The sequence below is a fragment of the Xyrauchen texanus genome, chromosome 10, assembly GCF_025860055.1.
Source record: "Xyrauchen texanus isolate HMW12.3.18 chromosome 10, RBS_HiC_50CHRs, whole genome shotgun sequence".
In the NCBI taxonomy this organism is placed as follows: domain Eukaryota; kingdom Metazoa; phylum Chordata; class Actinopteri; order Cypriniformes; family Catostomidae; genus Xyrauchen; species Xyrauchen texanus.
In genome coordinates, this window is record NC_068285.1 from 16819132 (window position 1) to 16842399 (window position 23268).

The 23268-nt window shown below is 38.5% G+C and overlaps 2 protein-coding genes across 2 annotated transcripts; one reads left to right on the forward strand and one right to left on the reverse strand.

The window, feature by feature from the left end:
• The first annotated feature begins 1175 nt into the window (after nt 1-1175).
• Nucleotides 1176-7044, forward strand: LOC127650759 (adaptin ear-binding coat-associated protein 1-like). Its single transcript, XM_052136378.1, has 8 exons — nt 1176-1368; nt 2948-3048; nt 3184-3288; nt 3420-3501; nt 3670-3778; nt 4803-4956; nt 5170-5263; nt 6349-7044. Exons 1-8 carry the CDS (start codon nt 1274-1276, stop codon nt 6407-6409), a joined length of 801 nt encoding a protein of 266 aa, XP_051992338.1. The 5' UTR covers nt 1176-1273; the 3' UTR covers nt 6410-7044.
• Nucleotides 7045-16377: 9333 nt separating this feature from the next.
• On the reverse strand, nt 16378-20875 carry si:ch211-171h4.3 (serine/threonine-protein kinase SBK1). The gene is made up of 4 exons (XM_052136513.1): nt 20554-20875; nt 18757-18901; nt 18375-18577; nt 16378-17724 (listed from the first exon to the last, which is right to left on the reverse strand). Exons 1-4 carry the CDS (start codon nt 20623-20625, stop codon nt 17053-17055), a joined length of 1092 nt encoding a protein of 363 aa, XP_051992473.1. The 5' UTR covers nt 20626-20875; the 3' UTR covers nt 16378-17052.
• Nucleotides 20876-23268: the final 2393 nt, after the last annotated feature.

Here is a 23268-nt window from a genome sequence, read left to right on the forward strand (position 1 = left end):
CGCTAATCTGCTGGATGCTGCATATTCATAACGTGGGCGTGTTTGGGAGATTTCCCTTGAAAGGGAAATTGTACGCCCACGTTTTGAATATTCATTAGATGAGAGTGGCGATCTTTCATTGGCGCTCATCCGCTGGATACTGCATATTCATGAAGTGGGCGTGTCTGATGTTGGCTGTGGCCAAAAACTGAAAAATGCTGTCTTCGGAGGCTGTATACGGATGTAGGATGAAAATACAGGTGCTTTATAAACTGATCTGAGACCAGTTTCCTTAAGAGTTGTGTTCATTCAAAAATGCTGTCGTTAAAGCCATTGACTGATTAGGCAGCAAGGCAGCAAGTCAGCTGCTTAAGTTTTCGGATGCTGAAATAAGGGGCGGATACACAACACTTCACACTCCATTCAATCGCATCCGAATGCAGCAGAGTGGAAACGTAAGCTCATGCGAGGAAATTTTGTACGCTGCGTACGAAAGTTCGGTCTTGGTGAATACGTAGGGCCTACGACAAGGGGACGTGCGACCAATAGGAGACCGAAACGTCACACGCTGACCTCATGGCTTAATACTAAGACTTTAAAGCATTTTTTTATTTTTTATTATTTAAATTATAATAATAATTTAAAGCTGCGTGTTTTATTGTTGCAGGAAAATGAGTAGATTTTTAAATATAATATTATATGTTATGTTGATGTTTATTAGATTGTGACGCTTTCCAAATCAAACGATCTACAACAGACATCTCGGGGACGGATTTTGTGCAATTTGATAAGTTGAAAACAGAGCTGATACGCCCCCTCATTGAATATTCAAGATGGGAGTGGCGAGCTGTCTCTGGCTCTAATGCGCTGGACGCTGAGTAATAATGAGGCAGGCGTGTCTGTACTGTTTAAATTGAAAGACCCAATGATAAACAAACCCGCGAGAATTTTTTCCCCGCACCAGATTCGGTATGAATGCCCTCCGACATTAAGTAAGAGCAATTATATAATTTCAAAATCAAATCTGCTGAATGGTCCATTGAAATATCGAAAGAGCGATGACACATTCGCTAATCCCAACACCATGGTTGCAGAGGTCTGAGCCATATTCCCATGAATGTGAGTCGATCCATTTATCCTCAGATCTGATGAAGCGTGATACGTGATTCTCAAGCTCGTGCCAAAGGCATCGCTGACGTCACTGACGCTGCGATGCCTGTAGAAGCGGCTGGCCCGCAATAACAAATTGGATGAAGACAGAAATATTACTCGCATCGACTGAAATAAGTTCAAGATGGCGTCCGATGGGGAATTCGAGTCGATTTTGTGCGTAAAACCAGATGTCAACGTGTACCGCATCCCTCCGCGGGCGTCGAATCGCGGATACAGGTGAATTAAAGGATGTGCGGGCCTGAGCCCACAGTAGGTGCCTGTGTTGTAGCCTATATATTGTTAAAATACTCTGTATCAGTCTCCCGCCCTTGCTACGAATGAGAGTTGCATTGATTTAAAAATAATATGCATTGATCGAATGGCTATTATTCCGCAGAGAAGGGGGTTGTCATTGGTTCATGATTTAATACTGCTGATATCATGGGAAGTATCCCGTGACTTCAGTTGCATGGCTTGTTTGATGGCAACCTCACGATTTGGGCTTCTTTAATAAATGCAAATTAGCACAATTAAGTATTGTTTCCAGGTCATTTCCACGCAATTGAAATGGAGACATCATCTCCCCATGGGATTATTATCGTGGGGTCAATAGTTGTCTGTTTATTCATTGATGTAAGTGTATTTGTGAAGCAGAAGTGTGGTTAAAATGATATAGTGCATTATCAGTCAGTCCTACACAAAGCTTGCCTACAGCAGTAAATGTGATGCCTCAGTGACACACATTCCTCCCTGAAATCCCAGTTGTATTACCCTATCTGAAGCTTCAGGGTGTGTTGTAATTCTACTGAATTTGAAATTTAATGAAAACTACAGTAATATTGTGGAAAGAGGTTAATGGATTAGTTTGCCCGAAATTGAAAACGTTCTCATCATTTACTCACCCTCTTGCCATCCCAGGCAATATATATTCAGTTATATTACTTTTTTTATTCTGCCGAACACTAATAAAGGTGTTTGGAATATAATTTCAGCTCTGTAGGTCCATACAATGCAAGTGAGCGGTGGCTAGAACTTTGAAGCTCAAAAAAGCACATAAAGGTAGCAAAAGTAATCCATACCCCAGTGGTTAAATCCATGTCCTCAGACTTTTTTACTATAAATGTCCACTTTCACATTCTTCTTCTTTTGCCTTTGGGGATTCACATTCTTCGTGCATATCGCCACCTACTGGGAAGGAAGGAGAATTTATTGTCTTTTCGAGAATTTATAGAATTGTCATTTTTGGGTAAATTATTCCTTTAAATCTTCTGTTTTCACCCACATCTGACTAAAAGCTCAGACCTCAAGAGATAACTAATTCGGGTGAATCACATGAAGCCTGTTGTGAATATGTGGGTGTCATATTTCATCCCAAAAATCTGAAAGAATATTTTGCATATAGAAAATGAAGCCTTTTTTTTTTTTTTTTAGGATCATTAAGGATTTTGTAGTGTGATATTATGTACATGACAAATAATCACTTTTCCTCTCCTTACACAATGATTTGGCTTCATTAAAATCATTATGAATTAAAGGCATTTGGCTATAGCAATGATACAATAATGTGTGAATACTGTACAATTTGAATTATATTATTTCTCTGCATTACAGTAGCCTAAATGTATGTATTATTCTAATACATTACAATTGAAATGTAATAAGTCTCCCAATGAGCTTGAGAATCTTTTGTATTTTTTTTGTTGAGCTCATCCAAAAGATGTATCGCCCTGAAACCCAGTCAGAGTGTCAAATAATTGTTTTGATGGGCCCATTATTCTGTATGCTTTACATACCATTGCTGCTGTGGTAATGACAGGGCTGCTGACTGGAAGCTGGACACACCTGACTGGACGGGCCGTATGCGCATTACAGCAAAGGGGAAGGTGGCTTATATCAAACTGGAAGACAAAGTCTCAGGTTGGAAATGTGCATAGCAAATAGTAGAATTTAGCATTAGTGATTGGCAAAAATCAATCAGAATGCTTGTAAGATTGGATGACTTGAAGAGAGTTTGGTGCTTAAAAAACAAGTTCGGTTAATCATTTTCCTTAGGTGAGCTGTTTGCTCAAGCACCTGTTCAGGAATACCCAGGCATCGCTGTGGAGACGGTTAGTGATTCCAGTCGCTATTTTGTTCTCCGGATCCAGGATGACAATGGTAAATACATCATCTTCAAGCTGACCTCAATTTCCACAGCCTGTCTAGGAGGAAATGCTTGTGAGCAGACTGCACTTCAGTTCAATAATACAGTTATAGATATTGACTGCATTATCCTGTTGTCTTTTTAGGTCGGAGTGCGTTCATTGGAGTTGGATTTGGGGACAGAGGGGATTCGTTTGACTTTAATGTCACCTTGCAGGATCATTTCAAGTGAGTCCCTCTCAGAAAATAAACATGGAAGTTGTAAGATGTCATAGTCCATAGGATTTTCCATTAGTAAAGAATCTTTGTTATATTGGATGCATTCATTTAATATGCATAAAAGTTGTCTTTGGGCATAGTTATAATAATTACTCTTTATATTCTCTCTCTTGTAAGGTGGGTCAAACAAGAGAATGAAATCAGCAAAGATACTCAGGCTGCAGACTCGGGACCTAAACTGGATCTGGGCTTCAAAGAGGGACAGACCATTACACTGAATATTGGGGTAAAATACAAACTGAAACGGAACAAGATCATGAAATGATGGCCTTGATAGCCCTGTAGTTTAGTAGAACATAAACTGTATGTTCAGTACAATATATAGCACATTTGTAATAGGACTGGGCAAAAATATAGATTTTCCGATACATCGTTTGGACAATCTCGATACCGATTCTTAAATCCTAATGTCGATCTTTTACTCTATGTGCAACCCTCTACTACAATGAGAGGAAATCTTGCATTTGCAACCAAATTTTGCGCTATGCGACTAAAATGTTTGGGATTAACCGCTGGTTGGTGTTCAGATTTCACTTGCCAATGATTGTTTAGTGTAATGGGGAAGAAGTTCATCACTGTTTTGAGAGTAAAAGGTGTGTGTGTGTCCAAAGGCGAGATCTATTCAGTCTGTCATTGAATAATGTCTCTTTTAATACTCTTTCTGTTATTTAGAGTCCGTTGTTGATCAAAAAGTACAAATATATTTCTAATCACGCATAGCACAGATGAGATAAAGCAGTTCAAGTCTCTCTTGTTAATATGCGCTCATTTACAGATGGTCTTCACAGAACGGCCATTTTTCTTAAAGCGACAGAACCATCTTTTAGCACATTTAACAAATCAATGTAAATACTTGTAAGTTGTACAAATTATGCATGTAAACGCTAAACGATATAATATGCAATATAATGTCGTATTTATTGATGTAACATGGATTTGTTCATTTTTTTTTTTTAAATGCTAAAATGTGACCAAAATGAAAAATGTGGATAAAATATAATTAGTAAAATTAATACTTTCATAATGTACCTATTTAGAATGTTCCTAGTATAATTAACAGCATTATCTGGGCAAGAATTTCTTTCATATGTAAGTGGACATTATAAATGAAATATACCCATATTGATTGATATAGAATCGAAAGCTTGTGAATCCGAATCGAATATGGACATTTAAATCAATGCCCAGGCCTAATATGAAATACACACACATCATAGTTTAACAGGGTTTGTGTGTTTCTTTGTTTTTAGCAAGGTAAAAAAAGGGACAAGCCCCGCCCACAGAGCTCAGGAGGCCTGGGGCTCCTCCCCCCTCCTCCCGGAGGAAAGATTGCCCCTCCTCCTTCCTCCAATCATAACCTCCAGTCCTCCGACACAGTACAGCCCATGGGAGGAGCACAGACAGGTAAATCATTGATCACCATTGTTACTCACTGCTTATAAAAAATTGATGTATGAATCAGTGGTTTAAGTATATAAAATATAAACACCTAAAGGCTTACTCTGAATGCAGTGAATATATATAAATACATTTTTCAGCTTTTGATTCATAGAAAATGCTTCTAAATTTTAACGATGACATTCTTTTGTTTTTATCTCTTTGTTTCCCTACTCTCAGCCTGTTTATTAGAACTGGACAGCAGTAACTCCAACACAGTGGTTCAGTCAAACCCCAGCTCTGATCTTTGGGGTGACTTCTCTAGCTCCGCAAGGTAACCCTATTAGTAGAAATGTGCCAATAAGTGGGGTTCACTACTAACTTCAATATTTTTTTTAGTGGTGATTGTTTTAATGGGAGATGCTATTCTCAAATTAATTGAGAGATGGAACTTCTTAGAGAGCGTTTTTTGCAAGTCAGTCCACTGGGCAGACATCTTTGGAATGCTCCCGGGCAGGCTGGGCAGCTATTCTTGTATGTAAACAAGTGGCAGTTCATCTCTTTAATCCTTTTAGTCCATTTATGGTGCATAAAAAGTGGCTGTTTAAACCATCAAAGTGCTGCATCAACAATACATAACAGGACGATAACTGTCAGATGTTAAATCTGTAATTGCTCTGCTGTGAGCAATGTTCCTGTATTTGTGAGGTGCTTTGGAGAGATTGAAATGTTTTGCAGATTCTGTCTGACACTGCTTAAATAGTTGCAGTAAAAACATAATGGAGCCTAATTATACATTATTATCCTTAAAGGTGCACACAGTAATTGTTTTCCCCATTAAAATACGTTTACTCCTAAAGAAATTAGTTGTAATTTTGAAACGAATGTATAAAATCATGACCACTCGCATGATTTGAGGACTCTAGTCATATCAGTAACCCTATAAAAGCTGATTTATTCTACATGAGGCAGGGGCGCTCTTATGGAGGCTGCCATTTTAGAATCACATGATCAGCTGAATACTACTTGCTTAATCTCGGTAACCGTCTTGTTATTGGACACTTTCACTCTTGGATTAAATTAGTCATGGCTGAATGTAAATAGTGAATTTCTACAATGGCATCTGTAACTGAAAACTATTGATTTTTAATGATGCTGCATCCACACCACTAGGTGTCATGTCACTGTATGAGATAAAAGTTACTGAGTGCACCTTTAACACAGACTAGTCTTTCAAACAACCGATAGACTAGTCGATTATAAAACTGTAAGTCTTTGTAAACTTTGATTCCTGACCATGGACTAGCTAATCAGTTTTCATAAAACTGATCTCAAACATGTAGATAATATCACAGCTTTTAACTGGTGCTTTTAAATGTCCTTTTCTGTTATCTCTCTCTCTTTCTTCCTTTCTTTCAGCTCTGTTGCTCCAGTGGCATCACGCCAAGAACCCTCGTCTGGAAACTGGGTCCAGTTCTGAGACCGCTTCATCCATCTTCTCATTATTGTTCCCATTCCTTCATCAGAACCACTGCAATTAAAAGATACTGCATAACTGTATGGAAAATTATAAACAAGCTGTATGGGAAACTTTAATTTTATCATCTGCTAATCTTAGCAGAGGCGAGAAATATGCTGAGAAGGATTTTGTTGGTGTTAAGAGACAAATCAACCAAATTAAATTATGAACAAGATTGTGTAAAAGAGAGGATCATCCCATGGACTTTATGTGTGCAAACATTTATGGTAATGTTTTTGAAGACCGATAAAGTATCTGTACAATTGTGCACAATGTGTTGAATATGACCCTTTGTTGTCATTACTTGTATGTGTTTGTTTTAGGTTTTGATGGAGTGTATATATGTGTAGCTATGTTTGATAAAGCAGAAAAAGAGAGACTTGAAAGTGTAGAATTTAATCTAGGCCTTGATATGTCCACAGCTTGACATATTGTATAGCATAAGCACATTTAAAAATGTACAGTATAAATTAAAGTAGCAAATACTGATAAAAGGCCACAATTTAGAGGAATAATGCCCCCTTAAAAACAGGGACTATAGATATCCATTACATATCCAAACTGTCATTTATGTGTTGAACAAAAATAAAGTATTCCAGAAGAACTATAAACCATATTGCTTAAATTATTTTCTTAATAACATACTTTTTTTTTTTTTTTTTAAATAGGCCTTATTAGCATTTCCCACTTGCAGTCTATGGGAAAGGTTTGTAGGGGTATGAAGAGCGAACAGCTTAAATAATAATTCTTAAAACCAAAATCGATGTTTGTTGGCAATGATTCAGTCTCTCACATTTATTTAATATTGTTATTTGACTGGATACAAAGTCTATTTGCTGTAAGCAAAATGGTAAGCTTAGTATGAACGGGATGCTATCGAGGTGCACCATGTGCAATATTCATGGTATAGCGTGCTAAAATGAGGTGAGTTAATCTGTCTCCTAAATTCATAATGAAATGTTACATTATTGCAAGAAAGCCCAAGCACCAAAGCCTACAGTGTGTTGCTTATTTTGACCAACAGAGGGGGCTGCTCGCTATAGCAGCTTCAGTTCATTGTTTTTTAATGATCGCTTGGATGAACCAGTTTTGCCAGTAAGAACTGGACCAGGCAAATGAACATTTACAATTATCATTGCTATAAGCAGACATACATTTTTTTTCAGTCAGCCGATTTTGCTGGAGCTTCAGCCCCGAATGTATTTTGAAAAGTTGACTGACATATATGAAACCGGACAAAAGCCTATGTAAACCCCCGTAATCATAAGTTGCCTTATTTCATTGTGCATTGGCATTGCACATACTGCATACAGCCTGTAAAATAGACATAGAAAAATAGACAAAAATAATCTAGCCTATAGAATATGTTCCTTTGCTGTCGGTAGCCAATGGGCAACTCCGTTTCTTCCTCTCTGTTGAATATGCAGCATGTAGGGGAGGAGCTTGCACAGTCGTTGACGTCAACTAATGTTATTAGTGCTGAGTTAACAGCAGTTAGCAGGAAAGACAGCAAAAATGAAACAAATGAGGCTTTGAGGATTTTTCTGAAAGAAGTCAGTGGATAAGAATTCACTTTTTTTTTTGGTCCTTAAAGTCTGAAGATCATCATCTGGCTGTCTTTCACCCACAGTAGGCTAGTTATTACCATAGGCTACGTTAGCATTTGGACCAGCATGCTTATCATCGCATTTCTAGAAAAGTGTAGGCTACATAACCTTGCTATTTTTCATGCTGTAGGTAGCCAGGAACACTTGTTTTATCCCACTGCACTGAATACTTTCCTTGTTTATCGGGTGTGACTTGTTTTGTGATATTAGTTTGATAGTAAATATACACTTTGATTTGATTAAATGGTTTTGTAGAGAGTAGCAAAGATGAGCTACAGACTGAGGAGGCAGCAGCTGTGCCAGAATCAGGCATGGAAACTGGTAACAATTAATCAGTCACTTTACTTTAGAGAAAGTTAAAAGTGAAACATTGTTTATCCCAATGATCCTAATGAAAGGATTTTGACAGATGAACATGGAGAATTATATACAGTTCGATGCCATGGTGTGTCAATGAACTTAGTCTAAAGTCATTCATGTATTGATTTAACTTATCTTATACATCATTTTGACTGTCAAAAAATATTAATTAATTATATTCAATATTTTTTTTTACCTCACTTTACTCACTATAATATAACTCTTTTGTGATGACTTTATGGTAATGTACATGGAAATTCAAGAATCATGATAGATCTTAGGGCAATCCCACTGATCTGCTCTTCCCAATACATTTTCTTCAATAGTATTGGTCTACAATTTGAAATATGTAGCACTTGATGAATTAGTTGTTTGAAGCTGATTTGCAATAAGTTATGTGCTGTTTCTGTTCTTTTGCATCACAGATGATTCAGGGAGGAGTTAGTCGAGGATAGTACTAGAGAGAGAGAGAGAGAGCAGCAGCAGCAGCAGCAAGTGATGAGAGAGTGAAATATAACAAGTAATGCGAAGGACACCAGATAGACAGCAAGAGGTGTATGTTGTGTGTGTGTGTTGAGAGAGAGAGTGTATGTGTGTGTACATAATGTAAACACCTTTTGTCTCTCTGGTAGCTTTCTGGTGGAAGGAGAGAGAAAAAGGCAGCGACACTTGATGAGAAGGGAGAGCGACAGGAGCAGGTGAAAAGAGATTGACTGAACTCTCTATGACAGTAGTTTTGTTGACTTAAAATGTAATATACCAATACACAACAGTTCATATTATGTTCTACTAAAGTCTCACACAATTAGGATGTACTTTGACTGAAAGTAAAGTGTTACTGTACAAAACAAAATAACTCTCCGAGTGATCCCTGTATTTGCATAAAATGGTCTGGGCTAAGCCCCGGATGTCCTTCAATGCTGGAAATGCCTCTGGTTATAAGCTTTAAAGTATGGCACATACTAGCTATTTATGTTACAAAGCTATATTGTAATGTATTTTACAACATGATCTGAGTTTGGCGTGGAATAGTTTTTCACAGTGTCAAATTTTCCCAAAGGTTTGCCTTCGTAATGCGGGAATTACAGCACAGACCTCACAAACTACATGATAAAATGCTTGTGAAAAGTTGTCAAAAAATCCCTGCAGATGAACAAATAAAATCAATAATTTTGTCTTGAATCTGTTTGTTGTGTGTATCAGCTCAATCAGCACACCATCCCTTCTCCCTCTCATACACTAGTAATATTCACACACTTCTCACATATTTACTGATGTGTTTTATTAACATATTTGACTGGGCCTGTGTGGAAGAAATCTCTCTGAGTGCAGGTGGACAGTCACTCAAGGCTTTCTCTTTTATATCACACAACTTTACCCTTTTGATAGTGATCAGAGGCGTTTCCAGCATTGAAGGACATCCGGGGCTTAGACCAGACAATTTTATTTTCACAATAGCAACCACTTCTCTGTAGTCCAAAGCTGGTGAGAGGGTATTCTTTGAGTTTTGCTCTTGCTGGGCCTGTTTCTACAGTTCCTAAATCTTCCACTCTAGTACTATCCTCAACATCCTCTCTCCTCCCTGAATCATCTGTGATGCAAAAGAACAGATACAGCACATAACTTATTGCAAATCAGCTTTAAACAACTAATTCATCATGTGCTACATATTTCAAATTGTAGACCAATACCATTGAAGAAAATGTATTGGGAAGAGCAGATCAGTGGGATTGCCCTAAGATCTATCATGATTCTTGAATTTTCATGTACATTACCGTAAAGTCATCACAAAAGAGTTATATTATAGTGAGTAAAGTGAAGTAAAAATGATGTATAAGATAAGTTAAATCAATACATGAATGACTTTAGACTAAGTTCATTGACACACCATGGCATCGAACTGTATATAATTCTCAATGTTCATCTGTCAAAATCCTTTCATTAGGATCATTGGGATAAACAATGTTTCACTTTTAACTTTCTCTAAAGTAAAGTGACTGATTAATTGTTACCAGTTTCCATGCCTGATTCTGGCACAGCTGCTGCCTCCTCAGTCTGTAGCTCATCTTTGCTACTCTCTACAAAACCATTTAATCAAATCAAAGTGTATATTTACTATCAAACTAATATCACAAAACAAGTCACACATACATTTTATGTTAATGCTTATTGGTTATCCTTAGAGAAAACAACACCTGATAAACAAGAAAAGTACACTCCGAACGGGACTCGAACCGATGTCTCCGGTGTGAGAGGCGTATGCGCTAACAAGGAGGCTAGAGGCTACAACATGTAATGACAGTCGCACATGCACCTATTGAGGTCAGGAGAGTGAGGTTTACACTGCATAGGTATCTACCTGCTGGCTCTCATTACAAGTGCAGTGTGATAAAACTAGTGTTCCTGGCTACCCACTGACTTCTTTCGGAAATTTTAGAAGCCTAATTTGCTTCATTTTTGCTGTCTTTCCTGCTAACTGCTGTTAACTTGCTAATAAGTAACGTTAGTTGATGTCAACTCCTCCCCTACATGCTGCATATTCAACAGAGAGGAAGAAACTGAGTTGCCCATAGGCTACCGACAGCAAAGAAACGTATTCTATAGGCTAGATTATTTTTAAGAACTATGTCTGTTTTTACAGGCTATATGCAGTATGTGCAAAGCCAAAGCACAATGAAATAAGGCAACTTATGATTTCGGGGGTTTACATAGGCTTTTGTCCGGTTTCATATTTGTCATTCAACATTTCAAAATACATTCGGGGCTACACTCAAAACATTCGGGGCTGTAGCCCCTGCAAAATCCGCGTCTGATAGTGATCATATAGTGGTCAGAAATACACATTTAAAAATAAAATACAAAAATGTGCATCTTTCATTTCCTCGTTACTATTATAGCAATACAGAAATACATTATAATACAAGGCATCAAAACACAGTGAATGCACATCATTTTATATGTAATATAGAAAAGGAGGAAAATACAACCCTGTGACTATGATTAAGCAGTCATGCAGCACAGTGTATGTAAGCAAACTACATGTGCTCGTTATCTCGATTAAAGTTGGAATTTCTAACACCGAACATGTATACAACTTCTGTGTTTGAATTTCATTGAGACATTGGCTACAGTATTCAATAGAGCATGATATACCACACTGTCAAAAAATGTTTCCATGATTTGTTAACTTTATATTTTTGCCAGATCAACTTAGATTTACTAATTTGTTCAGATAACACAAGAATCTGTTTTCAGAGAACCCCCTTCGAGCTGCTTGATTCAGTCGAGCTCAAAGCCCTCTCCTTGAAGATGGCAATCCTGATCGCGCTCGCTTCCATCAAGAGGGTTGGGGACCTGCAAGCGTTCTCTGTCAGCGACACTTGCCTGGAGTTCGGTCCGGAAGAAGCTCACCTCATCCTAAGACCATGACCGGGCTATGAGCCCAAGTTTCCTACAACCCCCCTTCAGGGTTTAAGTCGTGAACCTGCAAGCAAAGCTGCCCCGGGAGGAGGCAGACCCAGCCTCTTTGTTGCTGTGTCCGGTACGTGCTTTGCGTACCCATGTGGACAGCACGCAGGGCTCTAGATGCTCTGAGCGGCTCTTTGTCTGCTTTGGCGGATGACGGAAGGGGAACGCCATCTCCAAACAGAGGTTAGCTCATTGGGTTGTTGACGCCATTTCCCTAGCCTATCACACCCAGGCCGTGCCCCCCCCCCCCGCGGGTTCGAGCACACTCTACGAGAAGTGTGGCATCCTCGTGAGCACTGGCCCACGGCACCTCCTTAGCAGACATCTGCAGAGCGGCAGGCTGGGAAACACCCAACACCTTTGCTAGGTTCTACAGCCTCAGGGTTGAATCGGTCTCGTCCCGTGTTTTGACAGGTCCGAGTCGGTAGAACTCGGTAATACGGAACAACCGACCCGATGGAAGGAACGAAACGTTGTGTTCCCTTTGCCACGCCACTATCCCTACCACTGTAATGCACCGTAACCGTATTCTCGGCTCCTTAGTGAAAACCTGTCTGGCATTCGCTCGACCGCTCCCTTTATATCCGTATGTCCGGGGCAGGGCAAGCAAATTCTGTCTGCCAACTTGACATTGGCCTTTTCTCAAGTTCAAGTTCAGAGGTACGCAAAGCTCTCAGAAGAGACCCCTTGTGTCACTACAATCAACACAGCGTCTCGTTCCTTCCATGGTGGAATGGAGGTTACAACAGTAACCAAGACGTTTTTTTTCCTGAGCAACCACTGATGATTCTGATTGCCTGTCTATATTAAGAATTCGTTCAAAAAACTACCAAAACGAGCGATCCAAACGAAGAACAACAAAATTTTAAAGGTATAATTCACCCCAAATTGAAATTCTCTCATCATTTACTCAGACTCTCATGCCATCCCAGATGTAAATGATGTTCTTTCTTTTGCAGAACACAAACAAAGTTCCCTATCCCTTAGTTTACTCGACATTGCAGTACAACGCTTTGGGGAATTCCTTTGCCATGACCTAGTTGAAGCCCTTGCATCATAACTCCAATCTTATGATCGGCAATGGTGTTTGAGCCCAACCCCTTTAGGCGTGCATTTGCCCTATACAAGCGGGCGCTCAAACTACATTTCTTCCTTCAAAACCAACATCGTCTCGTCTTGACTATGACAATCATCCCGTTTTGTACAACCCTCTATTCGCCATTGGCGGACACCTTCCAGCGGAGAGGATTTCCCTGCACACGGATCAGGACGTTCTGCACCTGACTCTAAACTCCTGCAGTGAAAATTCACCTGCCCCCTCTAGTGTGCCCCTCTAGTGTTCTAGTGTAGAGTTTCTCCAAAACCAGTCCAAGTGACTAAAACACTTGTATAAAGAGCCACTTGGGTGTACGCTTCTTTTTAAAGATGTCATATCACAAGTGTTCCTGTGAGTGACACATGGCTTGTAAGACCAACATGAGAGCTGCGTTTGCTGCCTGGGCATGCACCCATGATGAAGCAGCTCTCATGGGGACCGTCAAAAAGCTCACCGTCCATCAAAAGACTGTGATTTGGAAAGCAATGTCGTTCTTCCCTGAGGTTCATACGGCGCTTACTGAGACATGGCGCCCTACTCTATGCATGCCCAGATCGGAGAGGCTGCCGTCCTCAGGCATATTTTAGCATCTTTGTACTGTGACGCAAATTGCGTTGTCAGTCCCTGGCAGGAAGAATTCCCCTGGAAGTATAGTGTTTATAGGAATCTAAAGCTCCTGCCTTTTCTATTATGTTTCAACTCGCCCTTCCCAGCTATTCTCGCCGGGAACGAGTCAGTTTTTAATGTCTCATGCAATGTTAATGTCTGTAATGAACACCATTTTGCAGACTAGACCGCCATCTACGAGACGCCTCAATGCACTAAAATGGCACGTGTTTGCAGATTGGTGTTCTTCATGCAGCAAAGAACCAATGAATTGCTTTATAATGGAGATCCTTACATTTCTTTAAGAGTGGTTTGATGCAGGTCTTACTCCGTCAACACTTAAGGTTTATATAGCACCATCTCAGCATTTTACACCCCAGAGGCTGACTCCTTTATAGGCAGACATGATCTGATCATAAAGTTCCTTAGTAGAGTGAGGCGCTTAAACACCCCTCACCCTGCTATATTTCCAATATGGGACCTAAATTTGGAGCTAAATTTAGTGCTAATTAGCCTCATGTTTTGCCTGTCTTTATTAATCTCCTTTGTAGCAGTTGGCATTTGTTTGGAATGTACATTCTGATTCTTCACATTGCATTGTACTTGTGATTTCCACTGCTACTTGACTCCAATGTTTTCCCACTAGACAAGTCAAAGACATTTCTGGAGCCCATGTCGAAGTGGTCTGGGTTGATTTTAATAAGGTGTCACTATTCAACCGCCTCATTGAAATAACATAATAATGTCTGACCTCATCACGTTGGACCACCGCTCTATCTTTTACTCTATTTGCACATGGGTCCCCATAAGCAAACAGCACTTATATGTCATGAGCACATGAGCCACTGTGGCATGACTTTGATATTGCTTCTGTGATGTATTTTTACATCATTTACAGCCTAACATTTAAAAAAATATATATATTTAGATTTGTTTTATTATTGTGGCGTAACTGACCTACGCTCGTTAGAAAACCTGATATTTACATTAGAATTCCCATAATACTCAAAATGTAAGTATGCTGCTGTTGCAATAAAACATCTTGACCTCCTCGAAAACAGTTTAGTGTTGAAACTGAACACTTGCACCAGCAACGGTTTGTAACAAATGGAGAAACTTTATAGGGTGCTTTGTGAATGGAATGCAGACAACATTATTAAACAACCAATAGATGGCAGTTGTATGACTGCAGCAAAACAACATCTCCATGCAAGTGCACACAAGTTCATTCAGTAACCCAATCAATGAGGAGCTATTGCCACACCTATCATTTGTCCAAATAGCTGTGGTTCATAGATTCATGGCCGCAAGACTACACTTGACCTCTGGTAGCTTTTGTTGGGGATCTATATAAAAATATTTAGCATTCATACAGAAATTGAGATAACACATACCAATATGTTTCGTATATTTCCAGAAGGTATTGTTAATATCTGTTTTGAAACACGGACAAGAAATAGTGTAGAGTAATAAACAGGATGCATTTTTTTGGATCAGCTGTTCACTTGTAGATGCAAGTCTCCATCTGACAATATTCAGAAGTCAGTATGTGTGACTTGAACAAGTGCATTTATTCGGAACGACTCTATCAACATAGTTCAGTGTGACTGATCATGTTTAGCGGCACACATTTATTTTTAGCCAATTAGAAATGCATGCTCCAGACTTGGTAATCCTGATATTCTGGTGCACTTCCACATGAATGCATCAAACTATAGACAAATTCTTCTCCCACACACACATTTACACACAAATTAACACATGATGATGGCATACTTTTCTGCTATCATACTTGTTTACATAAATACGTTTGATGAAGAATATCAAATGAAAGGTCGTAGTAACACAGGTAGTGGTTGCAGTAGTTTTTAGAGCTGTTAAATGATCTCATTGGTCGTCTTCCCACGTTGTAATGAGCTATTTAAACTGTTAAACTCTTAACAAGATGCCTAAATAATCTCAGATTTAATGGGCAAACTCTGGCACTTGTAAAGTTTCTTTTGGTTTCTTCTTTTAATGTTACACAGTTTGAATTAATTCAGATTTTGTAGTACATGTCCCTAGTTGGTTTTCTTTTTCATTGCTGGATAACAAGTGCTTGATTATTATTGGAAATAATTTCTTCTTTTTTATTAGTCAAGTTGTTAACAAATCTACCAAAGTTAAATATATATTTTAATATGTATGTGCATACTTTTAATAGTCAAATTTATATAAAAATGGATAATGTTATGTTTTCATGGATCAGATGAAAGCGATCCTTTGAGTTTAAACATAAGCCAAAGACCTATCTGTTACTTGTAACTGGTAACTTTTTGTATGCATACAGTGTTGTAGAATGAAGGTACAGGTTTAAGTTAAGTATGCTGTAAGTGCTTGTTTGTGAATGCATGCATGTGCATGCAAATACACGTGTGTGTGTGTCTGACAAGGCGATGATGGCTTAAAGTGTTTTATTAATGGTTTGAGGTCTATTTTTAAATCTAGGACACATCGCGTCTGAGTGTTTGTGTGTGTCTGCATGTCTTTGGTGAAACTTGAGAGATGTTCTTTCTAAAACACAACATAGTGTGTAGCATGAAAACGTTTCATATGCAGGTTTTTAAAGCAGTGAAATATATTTGAATAAAATATCATTAAAATGATGCCTAATAAAAATATGTTATCGTTTAAAATGTCTTATTGTCGGTAGAGAACATGTCAATCGTAGTCCACATGTAGTCGGCTAGTAGTTTCAGTTGAAAACTATCGATAGATCTTGATTAATGAATGAACGACACCTAAAATGGCATGATGTTTTTTTAATTCAATAAAATACAGACAGAACACTTTATTTAAGAAATAATATACAATATAACAATGTTCCAGTGTTATAACTTTTTTGAAAAAGTGTCAAACTGTTCATTTCAAAGGTATGTGAAGTACAGTATATAACCTCCTGTTATGGCAAACCTCTATATTTGCTATCTTGCACAGAGATTACAGTATGTTCTGGCCCATTCCGCTATGCCAGGGGTTCCCAATCTATTTAATCATCTTGTATCCCAAATTATTTACTTTAGCTCGCCCTGAGATTCCAAATAATGTTTAATTCTTTAAGTACATTTAACAAATAAATGATGACACATTGTTGTAAGGAGGGGCATTGGCATTTCTATCACAGTCTCATAAACCAATTGCTGTTCTACCATGAGTGTTCACAAATCCCAATTGACAACCCATGCTCTTCAGCAACAGTAGTGAGAAGTGAGGGGGACTTGAGGCAAATTTAGGGTTTGACCCTGCCATGATTCTTGGATTCCATGGTCTACCCTTACACTAATATTTGCAGGACATGCAATGTATTGGAGAGTAGCCATATTGCTGGACTATGGAGGTCCAAGTTTTTAGAGACCCTTTGTGTCCCTTTTCAGTTACATAATATAATCTTCAATCTAATGATTAAAGCTTTGCCTTGCATTGATGAATCACCCACTGATATCATTAACCAATAGCCATGCTCCTCCCAGGTACCCTCCCACCTCATCAGGCCTGCCACGAAGCCTGGGCTGTGGATGGAGCAGGGACTTCAAAAGATCAGTCACAAGAGGGGTGAACGCAATAAACTGTGGGGCAACCTGGTAGTAGTCCTCAAGTTCATCAGACTCTTTCTTCCTCTTGGATGATAAACCTTCCCACTTAATCCACTGTAAATAGCTGTTGTATGCTGCATTGTCTAAAACAGTCTCAGACCATGGGAGGCTCCCCATCAGCATGGCATAGATTAGAATGCCTAACGCCCAGCTATCTGTACTGGGATCCACAGAAACCAACATCCTCTGAGTCTTTTCGTAGTCCCTCTTTTTCTTGTTTCCATTGCCATCCACATTGAAGTGTCCAAAATCAATCTCTTCCATTTTCCTTGCCATCTCAGCCTCCGGTGTGCAGTAGGGGGAGCTGTACCACACACATGGTACCCTGGTACCTGCTGCCTTCACCATGCCAAAATCACCAAGCTTGACCCAGTGACAGTCACGGTCACATAGGAAGATGTTTTCAGGTTTGATGTCACGGTGGACGAAGCCAAGTGAGTGGAGGTGAGAAAGGGCACCACTGATCTGCGAAGCCACCCCCTGAGCTCGGTTCTCCACCAGACCAACCTACATTAAAGAAGAATTATGTCACACTCTCTGATTTTGTTTTGTGGACTTTTTAGGGTATAAGGGCCATCACTGATGTGGTACTCCTCAAGGGAACCTTTTTCATACCTCTAGTTGAGTCTTAAACTCTTTTTGGTGCACGGTTTTACCATACATCTTGTGTAGCTTTTAAAGGTATATTCACATGTTTTGTTCCTCAGGTAACAAAAATAGCACAGTACCTTTTTTCTCCTTTAGGGAACAATATGTACCCAAAACTCTAACTAAAGGTATGAAAAAGACCTTTTGAGGGGTACTACCACATTGATAGCCCTTGTGCCTTAAAATGGTACAGTTAATTACTTTTTTTTCTGAGTGTACCACTAACAATGCTTATGTTGTAAACTGTACCAATTTATTGTTAGTCAACCGGTCACCACTGCAGAAAGGTTATGCATTGGTAAATGCATACCAGGCACCTAAGCATTTAAGAGCATGCATTAACATGTCAGTGCAAAGCCTGACAAAGTGTATCTATTGTTTACAATAATACTGTCAGTTAATTAATCACACTATGTATCTAAACATAAAACTAATTGAATACTTATGGCAAGTAGTAATTTTTACAAAAATCTTGATTTGATACAGACATATTGCAAGCTTTTACTAACCTCTGGGACGATGACATCATAAAGGTCACCATAGAGGCAAGGTTGTTGGGCAAACACGTAGTGAGTAGGAGTAGAGAAAGCAATACCAAGGGCTGAAGTAAGAGAGGGGTGGGTGCAGAATGCCAAGGAGAGATTATATTCCCTCAGAAATGAAAGGAGAGATGTAGAATCTCGAAGGAAGTATTTAAGGGCCATTGGATTTCCTAGAGTGTAAGTAAATTTGCAAGATCAAAGGAGACATTGTCAAGAGTAAAGGAAAAGGGAAGCACAGTAGGAAATTATCAAGCACATTCTCAAGAAGCAAGTTTATAAATATGATCTTGTGTCTGTAAGATCGAAAGGGGAATAAGAAAAAGTAATGAATAAAATGGATGTCACTAACCACTCTTCTTGTGCACAGCTAACATGACCTTGCCATATGAACCCTCTCCAAGAAGTTTGACCACTTGGAAGTGATCTGACGGTTCCAATGATTCAAGTGACTGAGCTGTTAAATGACACAACTCATCCAAAAGTCTTGTGGCAGTCTGTAAGAAACAAAACCAAGCAGTCAAGGTTGCTGCTGGGCATGCCAGAGATTAGCACCTAATGTAATTTGAGAGAGGATTTGCATGACTCTTTTTTAAAAGACATTGAATTAGAACATCAAAATGTATTTATTATCATGCTTATCATCCTGTGAAATACCCCTGGCAATGGTTCCTGTATATTTTTATTTCTCTACCTTTTGGATTATGTCAAACAAGATTTCCTCAGCTGTCAACAAGGGGACCGAATACTACAAAATTATTACTGTGGTGTATGGTGGAATTGGAGAAATACAAATCCAGAGATACACTGTTGAGGTCTGTCAATGCATACTAGGGCTGTAGCTAGTGGTGTGAAAGGTGGTAATGATTCTAGGGGCCCAAACGTCCAGGGGGACCAACGACAAATTCTAAACTATTATTTTAATAGGTAAGGTGCCCAGAGCAATATATAGTCAGGGGGGCCTAGAACTACTTACTATGGCCCTGCTAGGGACATTAGGGTGAAAGGGAGCTCTTGCATCTGGGTTGCGTTAGTCTTTGAGGCTTGTTCTTGACAAATGGTCCATGTCCCTCCCGTCAACACATCTTAACTGGACACAGCCTCAGTTGAGCCTGATTGGATTAAGTGTTCTGTTCAAATAATAGGTATTGGTAACTGATGGTAACAGATCAATTGGGATGGTCAGGCATAATTTCCATAAAAAACATGTACTGAATGTTCCAGTGTGTTTTTGTTGCGTGGCAGTGTCCCAAATGCAGATAGGTTACACTGTTTAGTGAACCATAAGTTCAGGATGATGAGAATAGGGACAGTGTTGCATAAGAGTGCACCTGTTGGGCATCAGTTGTGTGAGGACAGACAATTCTCAGAGAGGCATATGATTTAAACAACAACGGAATGGGCTGTACAGCTAAGAGCTACAGGATTAGATGTGAATGTTGTACATTTGTTGACTTACATAACGCATAATTAACCCTCTAAGGTATGTTGAGATATATAACCAGGTAATCACTTCACAATCGCAAACAAACCTCATTGCATTTTAGCCTTTATAAAATGCGATAGTGGTTTTTCCTTACATTTCTATATGTAAACTGTTGTTACTTTAAAGTTAAGCATGATTTGTTTTCCACATTATGAACAAATCTATCCAAATTTATGCTAAGCTTATGCTACAGCTGAATATTATTTTACATGATTATGTGTTGTACACTGAATAATGTAACACATACTTTAAGCCCTTTGAGGTATGTTGTGATGTACAACCAGTAATCGCTTTACAATCGCAGACAAACCTCATTGTGTTTTACACCTTATAACATGCAATTGGCCATGTTTTAGTGTTTCTATTCAATAAATACCTTTTGTATAAATAAATATAAGTCTGCCTAAATTATTGTAGCTATAAAACACAGCTGGTATTCCACATATGAACAGATCTCTTATTTTAAATTACATCACATGCTCTATGAAAATCTTTCAAAATATGTGCTTATGTCATATGCACTTAATTATTACAAACATGGTCATAACAACTGAATAATATTCTTCAGAACAGTGTGGAGCACATTCCTCTATAGCCAGATTATTATGACGAGCAGAAAGGAATATGCTGTACACTTTGCTTGAAGTTGTTGAAAAGACTTACTGTCATGTTTGCCGTCGTTGGAGGTTGAAAGGGAATTAAGAGGTGCAGTTCTCTATTGTTCAGTCTGTCCATAAACTCATAAACTCATTAAAAGCTGCAGGTCACATGAGCAAAGCAGGTCAAGCAGTCATAAATCAGCTGTATAAGATTACAGTTTCTTTGGTCTCTGTTGGTTTATTCACAAGGACGCTTTGCTGATCACTGATCCTGATGCCAGTGCATCACTCCTTTCCTCTATGCTTTGTGCTCACTAGTCTCAATACTATCTCTCTCTCAACCCTAATTCTCTCATTTACACACATGCATGTACTCTCACTGTCATTACCCCTCCTTTTAGATGTCATGGAGTGCATGGATATATTGCTGTCAGTAGGTTCTGTGCAACAGGCAGTATATTTCACCTGCCAAACCCCCCCCCCATGTTGAGATGGTGAAATCTTATGAGTTGAACGAACCGATGAATTCTGTTATGATGATTTTTCCTAAGATTAACCCCTAACCAAGATTTTAATAGGAAAATCACTTTTATGTGGCACGGATAAAAAGAAAACATCTGGGTTTGAAATGAGATGAGGTAAATGTATTACAAGTTACTGACATTGTTTAGTCATTTGCATTGCATAGATAAATGTAGCCAAGCTGAGAATTGTCATGTAATTTAACTCTAGTCACAAATTGGATGAGGCCCCTTTAAGAGCTGGAGTTTTGCAACACCTACTTTCCGGCACTCTCTCATGTTGGAGGCTTGGGAGCATACATCGTGCAAGAGAGCTCCCGGGTTTTGTTCATCGAGTGATAATTATTTGGGTAAATATCACACAAAATTAGTATAAACTGCATTAAATATGTGTTCATAAGAGTCGTATGTTAAAATTGCCAATGTTGATGTGTTGGGCTGGTTGGGATACTCAAAAAAGCAGGGCAATGGTTTAAAAGTGAGGCAGAGCCACTCTATTTACAATTTTAGGGGAAATGTACCTAAAAATGGTTTCCTTTAAGTTGTCTATCCACAATAAGCTGGGATAGCAGAAAGTATTTTAACATTGGAAAAATGACCCACTTCACCGTTGTCTGTTTTTCATTTTGTTTATCATGTGATAACCTGCTTTTTAAAATATATTTCTCTGCCTGGTCTGTGCTGTACTTGAGTAATATGGCTTTGACAAATGTGTTATGGCTGTGGTCAACGTGATCAATTTTGTTTTTCAACCCCTCTCTCAGAGAGCATGACAAATCCAACAGCTGTGATAGAGCTGAACGAAAAAGCTTATATCGCAGATCTCTCCCTCTACTCAACACTGCCAAGTCTTATCCTCCCTCTCTTTCAAGCTTTTTTAAACTCATACAGTCAAGGGACATATCCTGTTTCCTCTTTCTGCTGCGTTTGGTATCAGCATCGTGACAAATATATTGAACTTCATGGTTGATTACACTATTGTTAGCAATTTATATCCGTCTGGATGTATTAATCTCGACTACCAGTGAAAATGCGCAGCCAGACAGAGGCAGCAAAATTAGGTTTTGCATGAAGGCTATTACAAACTTATGATGAAGTTAAAGTTTATTTTAGGAATACATTTTACATAACGAATATCTAAAATGATCATTGGTGATTTATTGTTATACTATTTTATTAAAGGTTCATTTGTTGATGAGGCATTATGCATTCAACAAGTTTAAAAAAAGACTCAGTTTTAGTTATAATTTTATTGGGGGAAAAAATAAAGCATCAAAAACAACAGTCAAATAAAATATAATAAATACAAACTTAAATATATTTTAGTAGGTATAAAAAAAACACAGTAAATACAGTACATCCATTTCATTGGGCTTGCAAAGTCAAAGCAGGGTGAAATTAAGTCGGGTTTATACGTTCCGGTAGTTCAGATTGACTGAATGATTTTTCAAAATAATTATCAGGCATCTCATTTCCTTAACATTCTGCATCACAAGTCTGGTTTGCATGAATGAAACTGAATATTTCAAATATTAAATAAGATCTAAATGTGTAGTTCTTTCCTCTCAACTGAACCTCTGATGAAATGAAAAGGACTTTGGCATCATTCACATGGATTCAAATAATGCAGTGGCATCTTTCTTAGTATTAGTGCACAATCTCTGCATTATGGTGGCACTTGAGTTATTTTTCATTTAGACTAACCATATAAGAGCACAAAATTAAAAAATAGAAATGCTTTGAGTACACTTCAAGCTACTTTTCATTATGTTCACAGCAATAATGGCATTCTTTAGCCCTAATGAAAATGTATAATTTTGTGTTATTAGTCTGAATGCCCAGTGTCATCATTTGGTGACTAATTTTGCTAAGTAGGATGTGTTTCTGGATCAACATCTTCATTGGTTCTAGAACGCCATGCCAGTCAAACAACCATATTTCTAACCTAATCTCCAACCCTAGTCATTAGCTGCCCCTAAAATCAGAGGAAAATAATAATGATAAGAATGTTTCTCAAGCCCCAACCCCAGCCTTAAACCTAATCCTGAGGATGTTGATCCAGGAACATTTCTTACTGTGGCAAAATTCAGAACTTTTAACAAAAGGATTGATAAACCATTGCAGATCCTGAACTGCAAAACGTAATTTTACTTCACCATTTTTCCACATCTAGTGGGTCATGTTAGCAACTGCCTGCAGCTGATTTTACATTCAAAATCCCATATTGAAATGACACACTCTACTCTTCCAAAAATTGC

Bases quoted from the DNA above. Each gene is read 5' to 3' on its own strand.
- LOC127650759 (XM_052136378.1), top strand. From the start codon at position 1,274: ATGGCGTCCGATGGGGAATTCGAGTCGATTTTGTGCGTAAAACCAGAT. The intron at 3,289-3,419 runs GTAAATACATCA...TTGTCTTTTTAG, and splicing joins CCGGATCCAGGATGACAATG to GTCGGAGTGCGTTCATTGGA. The intron at 5,264-6,348 runs GTAACCCTATTA...CCTTTCTTTCAG, and splicing joins GACTTCTCTAGCTCCGCAAG to CTCTGTTGCTCCAGTGGCAT.
- si:ch211-171h4.3 (XM_052136513.1), bottom strand. From the start codon at position 20,625: ATGGACAGACTGAACAATAGAGAACTGCACCTCTTAATTCCCTTTCAA. The intron at 18,902-20,553 runs GTAAGTCTTTTC...TGTTTCTTACAG, and splicing joins CAACGACGGCAAACATGACA to ACTGCCACAAGACTTTTGGA. The intron at 18,578-18,756 runs GTTAGTGACATC...CTTACACTCTAG, and splicing joins AGCTGTGCACAAGAAGAGTG to GAAATCCAATGGCCCTTAAA.